The sequence below is a fragment of the Mus caroli genome, unplaced genomic scaffold, assembly GCF_978045245.1.
Source record: "Mus caroli unplaced genomic scaffold, Mus_caroli_1 scaffold_14, whole genome shotgun sequence".
Classification (NCBI taxonomy): Eukaryota; Metazoa; Chordata; class Mammalia; order Rodentia; family Muridae; genus Mus; species Mus caroli.
Window position 1 is genome coordinate 56,447,043 of NW_028227269.1, and position 11,751 is coordinate 56,458,793.

Consider the following 11,751-nt stretch of genomic DNA (forward strand, 5'->3'; position numbering starts at 1 on the left):
AATAGGTATGTACCATTCACAGTCCAATTCACTGAGAACTATCACTGTATTATTTAACTAATAAGCTTTCTGGAAAAGCACTATTCATGCAGATTATCATTTGACACGACTCAGACTTAACTTTTGATCACCAGGAGTTTTTGTTCAAATTATTAAATGACAATTGATTAATATGGCAGCTTACCAAAGGAAGGAGAAGCATAGTAAATAGACTGAGATATAAGATATGCTTTGGGCAAGCATAATACAACTATAAAAAAATATAATAGTATTTCCTGATTTGCATTGCAAACATATGTTTAAATTCTAGCACGAAAGAAAAACTAGATAAGGCCCCAATTTCACAACCCTGAATGATACCAAGGCCCTGCAAGAACACCATGCAAAGCCAGAGCATCTGTAAATTTCATGAAAACCAAAAGTTCACTCTGTATACAAAACAGATAAATACAGATCCACTCCATGAAGTATGAGATCATTAGTTTAGTCATTTAAAGACATTTCTATTTAATCATTAGAGAGCCACTAAGCTAACTGAGTATTGCTAGGAAAGAGCTCAGGGACCACACATGACAGGAAATACAGATGTTTTATAATCAACCATGGAAAGCAATTGAGCAAGCAAAAGTAATAGCATCAAACAAGCACAGACTCTGATGATGCAGCTTTAGAGACCTTCCACATATGCTGCTTAAAACATTCATCTTCCAACAAAAGGGTCTGAACTCTTCAGACACGAGAAATCAGACATAGGAAAATCACGGGAGAGAGAGAGAGAGAGAGAGAGAGAGAGACCACCAGTTTATGGAGACCTTAATAAAATTAACAAGGGATTAATATTATCAGAAACGATGAAGAGCAGAAGACAACACAGAGTATCAAAATTGAGATTATTACTTAAAATTTCTTTATCTAGAAAAGCCATGTTTTTAAAGTTGAGAAAAATCACACATTTTCAGAATATGTCATTAGAAGATATGGTATACAAAAATTTTAAAATTCGCTGTACTGTGGCAACTCTACACAATGAAATAAAGAATACTAACTTACAAAAAAAAAGTTGGGACTTTCAATACCATCAAACAAATAGTATACATAAAAAGGCAGGCAGGTCCTAATACAATAATAGTGGGAGACTTCAATACCCCACTCTCATAAATAAACATGTCACCTGGGGTGGGGAGGAAATGACCAAAGAAACCTTAGAGTTAAGTTGTGTCCTCAAAGAAATTTGCGGGACATTCCATCCAACAGCTGCTGAAACAAAGTCTCAGTAAGCAAGCACATTTCATTAGAATAAATCACAGTTTAGTCCATAAAGGAAATCTTACTAAATAAAAATTGACTTTTAAAAATCTTATAAGATCATTGTGGGATGGAACTAGAAATTATGCCATGGTGGGCCTTACTCTTTTCTTTTTCTTTTTTTTAAATATTTATTTATTTATGTATGCAAGTACACTGTCACTGTCTACACAGGCACCAGAAAAGGGCATCATATGTTTACAGATGGGTTGCAGATGGTTGTGAGCCACCATGTGGTTGCTGGGATCTGAACTCAGGACCTCTGGAAGAGCAACTGGTGATTTTAACCACAGAGCCATCTCTCCAGCCCAGGCACTACTCTTAAGACCCTCTGAATGTCACAAACTGGAGTCAATGGGGAAAGAAGAAAAACGAAACCTCAAAGTTGGTTGAGGAAAAATGGGAGGGTGGAGAGGATGGCCATGAGAGGAGTTGGAGGTTGATATGTTCAAATATGTTGCATGAAATTCTCAAAGAATTAACAAAAGAGTTTTAAAAGGAGGAACCAAGGAAACAAACTAGGAATATATACCAAGGGAAACTGCAAAAAACAGAAAACTACATTGAGATTGAGCAAAACATTTGACAGACAGTGAGCCATTGAGGAAATGATGGAAGGATTTTTTTAAGTTCTACTAGAATCAAAGATTTAAACATTGCTATTCAGAACCTCTTGAATGAAGCAAAACGTGTTATAAAGGGGATGCTTATATAATTAAGAGGGCTAATATTTATAATAAAATGAGAGATATTCAAATAACATTCACATATACTTCAGGTCTTAGTGAAATAAGAAGAAATCCAAAAGCATTGTGTTAGAAATAATGATATTCGAGGCAGAAAACAATGAATGAACATAAAAGAGTAGTGTATAGAGTTAATTAAGCATAGAGATGGCTGTTTAGAAAGATAAACAAGAGTTATAAATCTATAGACAAATGGAATAAAGAAACTAAAGAAAACCCAAATGAACAATATTGTATATGAAAAAGGAGGCATTATCATAGATACTAGAAAAATCCAGGTTTAGAGACACATGAAAAAATTAAATTCTAAAAGAACTGAAAAAAAATACAGAATAGATAAATAAATAATAGAATAAAAATAGATAAATAAATTCCTAGACACATATGACCGACTAAAATTAGTCAAAAGGAGAAACACGAATATGTCCATAGTAAGCAATGACATTCAGATAGTAATTAAAATCGCAGAACTAGAGGGGTTCACCAAACAGATTAATCAGACCTTTTAAAAAGAATTATGCTAGGCATAATGGTATTGCACATAATCCCAGATGCTTGAGAGACACAGAGAGGGGTTACAAGTTCAAGGCCAGCCTGCCACCTAGCAAGACCCTGTTTCCGATATAAAAAGAAGAGAGGAGTTGTGGGAGTGGCTCAGGTCAGAGCTTTCATGTGGGCAACAATGGGCAAAAGTATACACCATCCAAATAACAGCTAAAGTGGAAAATCAATGACATGAAATAAAAGCCTTGAAAACACTGTAAACAAGATGGCCTCCTAGACTTCCGAAGAATACCAGCAAACAAGTGTGAGTACACTGTTGCCTCAAGAACCATTGAGGTGTTTCTCAGGTTCCAGGATGAACCATAACACAAAACTAAATTCACATAAAGGACTGGGACGAAAAACCACATGTGTCTAGCACGATGGAACATCAAAATACCAGACAGAATAATTTTAGTAAGCTTCTAAATATGCAGAAATTGCACATTACTATCATAAATAATTGTTGTAGTAAAAGAAAAAAAAGGAGTGCATGATGTGAAATTTACAGAGAATCATTAAAATGTTTAAAAATTAGAGATGAAAAGAAAGATATTGCAAGTAATACTACAGAAATTCAGATCATTAGGTGTTACTTTGGAAGACTAAATGCTAATAAATTGGTAAAAACCTAAAAGAAATGGGTGAACTTTTGAATACAATCTTTCAAATTGAATCAAAAGACTATAAACATAAAGCTAGATCATAGCTAATAAGATCAAATCGGCCACAACAACTTTACCAACAAAGAGAAGCCCATGACTGGATGGGTTCACTGCTAAATTTGACCTGATTGAGAAAGAGGGTTCAACATCTATAAACACATATCTCTCAAACTATCCCAAAGAAGCCAAAGCATCAAGGTCAGTGTAAGTCAGCATTACTCTGTTGCCCACACCTAACAATGACACACACAAAGTTAAACTACAAATCACTATTATCACTAGTCATAAACTATAAGATCTTCAAGGTATATAATATTGAGAAAATACAGATGTTTTCAGTCCTAGGATGCAAAAATTGTAATCATACATAAATTAATATACCATATAAATGATTGAATATTAAAATGATATGATAACATCAGTATATGCAGAAGACAATTTAATAAAATTGAATATTGTTTAATTATAAAATTCATGAACAAATTAGGCATAGAGAGATCATATGTCTGAATATAATAACGTTTATACATGGCAAGCCCATGGCCAATATCATGTTGGCAATAAGAATGGAAATTGTAACATAGCATTAGTATCTAGGTCCACTGCTTTTCTTCACTGTATTACTAGAAACTTTAGACTAAGAATCACTTGAGAGAGAAATGAAAGACATAGAATTAGTAGAAAAAGAGATTATTATGCCAGTGTTTGTATGTGATATGATTGTGTACATAGAAAAACCAAAGTCTTCCATCAAAACTGTAAAGTGAATTTAATAACCATGTATACAGAAATAATGAGTTTGCTTAGAAATAAATCATAAAAGCAATCCAATTTAAAGGAGACATATACACACTTGCAAAACAACATAGAAATAAACTTAACAAGGTGGTAAAAGACCTTAACAGTAAAAATTACATAATGATGAATAAACTTTAGACACTAGAATATAGATAGGCCTCCATGTTCATAAGCTAGGAGAATTAATATTTTAAAAATATCCATACTACTCAAATTGATTTATATATTTAATACAATGCCCATGATATAAATACCAATGATACTCCTTATATAACTAGGAAAACAATCTTAAAATTCATTAAGAAATTCCAAAATATTCTGAATTGGCAAAGAAATCTTAAAAAAAAGTGCCAAGTTGGATCTATCACAATATCTAATTTTAAGCCATACTACAAATTCACAGTGACAAAAAGCATTGTATTAGCCCAAGAACAGACACATAGACTAATGAAATAGAATAGAAAACATAAGACACAATAAATTTTCAGCCACCACCAGATTTTAGGCAAACATACAAAAAATATATACACTGAAAAAAGGTTGGCCTCTGTTACAAGTAGTTCTGAGGACGCTGTATATCCTTAGGCAAAAGATTAAATCTCCACACCTATCTATCACCTTGTATGAAAATCAATTTAAAATTGATGAAAAACCTTAAACTCAACAAGTACTAGGAAAAAGCATGGCTAAACACTTTGCGATATGGGTTTATGCAATAATTTTCTGTATAAGCCTGCGAAGAGCAAGGAAAATGTTACCAAGACTATTAGAACATATCAAACCTTTTTTGAATGTCGAAACTTCGGCAATCTTCAACAGAGTGAAGAAACAGCCTATCAATGAGAGAAGTGTGTGCCAGCTCTACGAAAAGGGGCTAACAGCCATAACATATAAACAACAGCAAACAAGCAATCCAATTAAAACTGTGTAGAAGATCTAAATAGACTCTCTTCTAAAGAAGAAATAAATTAATATTAATTTATAAAGAAAACACTCAATACCATTAGACATCAGAAAATGAAAACACAAATCTATAATGAGATAACATCTCACTCCAATTAGAATGGCTATGAGTGGTGGTATAATACTAATACTAATCAATACTAATACTAATATTAATACTAATACTAATACTACATCATGACAAATGTCATTTAAGGTGTAAAGAAGAAATTCTTGCACATTTTTGGTGAAAATGTAAACCAGTACAGCTACTGAATAAACTTCATAATTGAAAGAAATGCCATACAAACCAGATATATTATTGTTGGGTACACAGCTGTAGGAAATGAAATCAATATATGAAAAAGATAGCTGTAAACCTGGGCTTATTGCAGCACTGCTCTCAATAGCCAGGATGTAGCCTAAAGGTATTTGAACAGATGAATGGCTAAATAAATTGTGAAGTAGATAACAACAGTTGTGAACCATACACAACATGCTTGAGAATTTATCTATGAATCCTATTATTTCCCAAAATTAATGTAGGCCAATAAATATTGTGCTTCAAAAATATTTTGGTGGTGCAAATGTTAAGCTTATTTATAATAATGGTTTCACCATTTTGTAAATCTACTACATTTTTATACTTTCAATGGGAGGATTATATGATATGCTAAGTGGGCTTTATTAAATTTGTTAACTAATTGCCAGTAAGCTCCAAGAATAAAAGAACATCAAAACTAATAAAGAGTTAAATTAGCTGACTTTTAAGTCATAGTTCACACAAACAAACAAACAAAAGAAAAAGAAATAATACTCAAAGGAAAGAGGAGATATTACCAAGTACAAATACTATGATTAATTTAATGACACCAACTGGGTAAAAGCTAGAAGGAAGCTGAAACATGTTCCGAGGTGAAGTGTCGCATCACATCATTTGGCAACTTACTCATAAACAGTTCTGTAAAAATAACTCTGCTTCTCAGATTAATGGCTAGACATCTTTCTTCTTTTTTCTCTTTTATTGAAAATAGATTCTTTTCTCACACAATATGCCTCTTGTCTCAAAGCAGGGGCATATTTTTATGCATTCTTTCTGTATTTTCAAACCTTTTGGTCTTTATTCTTTGGAAGTTTCATACATGTTTAAAATAAACTTAGGTCATCTCCATCTTCTCCTGTACCACACCATCCCTCATCTTCTTCCCAAATTCATCTTTATTTTCAAACTCACTGAGTCCAATTAGGACTGTCTAAGTCGATGCATGTAGGGGAATCCACAAGGAAAATTAGAATACCCCTGAAGAAAACTGATTCTCCCTTCCTCAAGTGCCAATAACTCCTCAATGGCAGGTAAGCCTTGTGATCCCCAACTTTGTTCAGTGTAGAATGCTCCCTGTCTTGATCATATATATGCTGGTCTTGTGCATGCAACCACAGCTGCTGAGAGTATATGGGTATACTGGCTCTGCCACATCCCAAAGACAGCTTCCCAGTATCCCTCCCTGACCTTTGGCTCTATTTTTCTGTTCTTTCTCCAATGATATTAGCTTAACAAATGTCCACTTACAGCTGGACACCCATTTATTCTGTATATGCTGATCATTTGTGAGTCTCTTTGTTAACCACCATCCTCTGCTTAAAGCTTCCCCAATAAGGGGCTGGGTGCTACATTGATCTATGATTACAGCAATAAATACTTGGAAGGAGGTTTGATACTATGTCTATTTAGCAAAACAATGGTACTTGTTTCTTACATGGGGACTATGAGTTCCCCAGCCATGATGAGTGTTGTCCTGTGAAGCAAGCTTTAAGTCAATTGTGAACCTGCTCATTGTTGGTTGCCCCTTGAACATTCAGGCAAAACAACTGTTTTTAATAAACTTAGAGTCTCAGTAGATAGAATGATTCCATCTTAGGCTACCAGTCTTCGTAAGGCTTACTAATTTAAGAAAAGTACAATGTCAAAGTTCAAACGACAACCATTTGCCTCTAATCACAGACACATTTATTAAAGCACAAGTTTTTTAACACTTGAATATGGAAATTTGACATTGAGGTCTGGGATGGGGAAGAAATTCAGAATCACCTTAATTTGTGTAGCTATGGAATGAATGGCTAAAATGAAGTGCAGGTCACTGGGTCTGAAGAAAAGAGCTGAAGTGCATGGGCATTATGCAGCATGCAAAAAGGTGTTAGTGTGTAAGATAACAACAGGGTGGAGGGTAGAAAGAAAGGCTGTAGGAGAGATTCCATGTTTAATTGTAAGGAAATGGTTGTGTAGGAAACTGAATGATGGATGTGAGAGCAGAAGGCTTTAACCCTCAAAGGAATGAACCTCAAACATGTTGAGGAAGTGCGAGAAGTAGAGAGGTAGTAGTAAGCACATTACTCCTGCCTGCAAAAGGACTCAGGAGATCCTGTACTTCACTGACCTTATTCTGCCATTGAAACAATTTCTGGAGGTGACCACCACAACCAGAAATCAAAGGAAGTTCTATGTTGTCTGGTTCGTCAAGAAATGATTTAAGATATAAACAAATAAGGTTCCTTAATTCTCCTCTGATCTATAGTAGAGGACAATATTCAAGTAATTGAGTCACTATGATTTTTTTCTTCACATAGGACATTTCGGGCCCCAGAACCACACTGTCATCTGTTGCATGTTATGTGATAATTAAGCATGCTTTCATTTACTGAAAGACTAATATAAGGGCATCATTCTCTAAAACAAAATGTTTATGTATATGCATATACACACATACACATGTACTTAGCTATGCATGTACATAAATATGTGCATCTGAGTGTGTGTGTGTTCATTCCACTTATAGATGAGGCTATATTTCAAATTATAAAGTCAAACAGGACACATTGTGCTAGAATAGTTCTCTCTACGACTGAGAGAACATACAGTGGAGAAGATGACTACAATGCTAAGAACAAGTAAAACTGGAATATGTAGCTGACCAGATGAGGAACTTGGTGGGAGCCATTTACCCATGTAACTGTTAGCTTCTGGTTTAAATTGAAGAATCTTAACAGCTAATTTGAATTCATTTGTGATTTTATTTAACTGTAACTATTTAAAACCACATTCTTATGAAGCAAGCTCTCAATTTGTTCCTTCAGTGAAACAGTATTAAACACATACATTTATATTTAGAACACAGATTCATATATTGAACTCGCTTAATTTTCTAGGTTATTTTATTATTGGTTATTTGCTAACATTAAATCAACTCTTAGTACAATCAAGAGTATAAAAATGATTCTAGAAAAATATAACTCGAGTTTTTTTTTCTAGTTTCATTTTCTCCCTCGAGTGAGTTTATTTCTGTTTCTCTTCACACAACAACTTTACAACACTTACAAAAATCTCAGCACTCTAATCTAACTGAAATATTCTCCAAGGTCTTTGGCTTCAATCAGATTGTTTTTTATTATTATTCCTTAATTATTTACCATCTGAATGTGTGATATTTCTTATTATATGCTAACATCTCAAGTCATAGCAAGGTGTTATATTTTTATTTATTATTTCCTTTTTACACTATTAATTCTGTGGAAAGCAATATCCCATAGTTTTGCCTGCAAAGACTCTTGCTCAGTTGTAACAACCCCCTGATGCACACACATTGTCACTGTATTCACAATCTATTGAGAAGAGACAGAAATAGCTTGACATTCAATTGTCCCCAGCCCCCACCCGCATGGATTAAATAGGGCACAAGAATCTAGCAACTTTGGAAGAAGCCAAGCTTCCTTTGGCTTCAGTGCACCCAGAAGATTTCAAATCAATACTTAGCATTAACGTTTTAATTGAGAATTAACATCATCGTAATTGGAAGTGAGGATCAGCATCTTGATGCCTACAAGGTGGCTTGGATAGGAAGGTCATTACACTGGAGAACACAAACCCTGGAAAAGGAAGACACAAATCATTTGTTTCCTTGGGCAAGGACACACAGTAAACACTTGGATTGGTGGTCAACTGTAATTTGCTTCTGGAGTCAGAAACTGGCAACATTGCACTTCCGATTTATGGCAGAGCACAGTCACAGTGACTTTGAAAGCAAAGGATAAAAGAATAAAGGGAAACTTCACAAGTTCTGAAGGAGCTAGTGTATAAAGACTTTTCCCCCAAAGCTCAGAGTATATATACCCTTGTGTGTCTTACCAGTAAACCCATAGCCAGTTGCTATCCTCAAAATGTTGTATTCCTAAATAACACCCTTAGTATAAGTCAAAAATATGTTAGCCTAGGTTTTCAACAATGTTTTATTATTTGCTTGAAAATTTCAAGCTAATATATTCCTAGCCTGAATAATATAGATATTCCCTTCCCATTTTGGATGAAAATAAGTGTTCAAAAAATTATAGTGTTATTTATTTGTTCCCAGTACTGGAAATATTCAAGCATTTCTTCAAATTCCCCCAGAGCACAGGAAAATGTCTCCTGCCATTTTTTTTTTTTTACCCTGTCTTCCAGTACCAGCCCACAGCTTCCACCTCTTCCCCTTTCAGGGAACAAGTGGCTCTTTCAGATTTAACTCAAAATAAAATTTATGGGAAGGAGGACTTCCACAGTAATCATTGAAAATTTTCTTCTTTCCCCAATTGTTGGGACTGAAAAAGTCTAAGCAAGATATGAGCATTGAGGTGTTTCCCTAAGTGTCCCGATCCAAGAGCGCACCCAGCCAGGGAAGAACCCTAAATTCAGTCCTTCAGGCCACAGTCCCGCTCTTCACTCCAATGTCAGTGCATTGTGTAGAATTGTGGTGCAAAGAGGTAGCCTCAGCCTCACATTCCACACCTGGTGAGTCCAAAGCTCCCTTCCCTGTCCTGGAGGAACGGCTTTTGTGGAAGCAGAGTTTGAAAAGCCCAAGCACTGTAATGGTCAAGATGACCAAAACTATTACTGCTATGCTCACAAGTATGAAGACCACCGTAGAAGAGGTGTCGAAAGTCAGAGAAACAGGGGGTGAAGATGTGTAGTTCAGTACGGGAATCACGCTTCCTGATGGTGTGACAGTGACTTTTGGCTTGGTTTGTGGGGTCTTTTGAACAGTAGGTAAAGTACTCTGTGTTCCCCACTGAAGAATCTCAGTGACCTGGGGCATCACTCCTGGCTTGTCATAGACCTGACCTGGCCGTGTTCTGTTTGTCACAGGACCTGCTGGAGTGGCTGATACATTCCTGGTGGGCAACTTGGTCCCCTCGAGGGTTAGCTGTTCTTCCACTTTGGTCTCACAAGAGCGTCCGTCCTTCCCCAGCTCAAAGCCCACTGCACATTCGCAGGTGAAGTCTCCCAAGTGATCTAGACAGTCAGGGAGCTCCACACACTTGCCAGCAAGGAGGTACCTCCCGGAACAGGGGCAGAGCACTGTCCCGGGGAAAAGCCCGTCCCAGTGTGCACTTGTCTCTTCCTGGATGCAGGTGGATGAGACGGAGAGGTCCCCGGGACACATCGCACTCACCTCTGTCCCAGGAGGGCTGAAGTCCAGCGCGGAGCTGCTCAGCCGGAAGGGAGCTTGGAAACTCAAGTTAGAGGCGGCTCCTGGGCGAGGTGCAGGGCACAGAACCTCAAACTGGTACTTGCATAGGTAGCCATCGGCGCGCAGATGACAGCGCATCTCCTTCCAACCAGCAGGCTCCACTCCCCTGGTGGCCTGGAGCGCAGCGCACTTTCTTACTGTACAGGAACGTTGTGGCTCTTCCACCCACGGTAGTGTGCTGTCATCTGAGTCTTCTGAGTCCGGGTGCAACCAGGAGAAACCCCTTAAAGGCTCTTTCTCCTGAGTGCACTGTGAAATGCTGCGCTCCAGAGCCACCCAGAACAGAAGATCTTTGGAGCCTCCGCCAGGCCCGGGACCTGCACGCAAGAGCAGGAGCACAGCTTGCAACTCCGAGCCGGAGTGTACGGTGCTGAGAGTCCCGCCCCGCAGGCTGCAGGCCTCCGCCGCCGCCCTTCTCTTGAAGGTAGCGTGGTGAAGGCTGTAGCAAGCCCCCGAGGCTGAACAAGCTGCGCGATCGGCCGTGGGATGCTCCCCATTCCCTGGCCGAGGCCAGAACGCAGGACAGAGGAGGCACAGGGCAAGCGCTGGCCTCATCCTGGAAACTCAGCATGCAGCTGCTCCCAAGTCCTCTGGTTTGCTGGAGGGCACGGAGCTTTCTCTAGAGTCACCGCCCTCTACAGCCCTTTTACCACTATGTGTGCCCTCCCCTCGCCTCTCTTGAGCCCTCATCCTCCAACAGCTGAAAAGTCCCCCACAACACTCCCTTGGCCAACTGCTTTCCCTAGGCCATGACAGGAAATGTGTCCCAGAGCCCTGCCAGGCTCTTTTTGGCCCTGATTTATTCAGGGGTCAGGAACACAGCTGGCGCCTCAACGCTGGGCCAAGGGGGTCCAATGCCCCGCTTAGATAAGCAGGAGAAAAGATGTTTGCCACCGGGATCAAGTGAGGCTCTTTTCTTGCTCACACTTATCTGGACTTTGGATCTCAGAATGCAGTGATGATCGTGGGCAGGAACCATAAGCCCACACCCGCCCATTGTGTTTATGTCCGGGACTGTGGAGCTGGCGTCAGTATAATTTGTAGACTGTTCCAGGCTTCCCAGAGGTTTCCTGAGTATGGTGTTGGGGGAGGGATCTTGTGAGGAATGTTCCTACTTCTTTCTAAGCTGGAGGCCTCACTAGTAAAACCACTGATCTCTAGGGGCAGCTCTCTTTCTTTACTGTGCCAAAGGAA

General features: G+C 38.1%; 1 protein-coding gene across 1 annotated transcript; it reads right to left on the reverse strand.

Annotated features, from left to right (window-relative positions):
• Positions 1-3,755: 3,755 nt before the first annotated feature.
• Positions 3,756-11,465, reverse strand: Clec14a (C-type lectin domain containing 14A). The gene has a single exon (XM_085830389.1). It carries the CDS (start codon positions 11,110-11,112, stop codon positions 9,727-9,729), a length of 1,386 nt encoding a protein of 461 aa, XP_085686515.1. The 5' UTR covers positions 11,113-11,465; the 3' UTR covers positions 3,756-9,726.
• Positions 11,466-11,751: the final 286 nt, after the last annotated feature.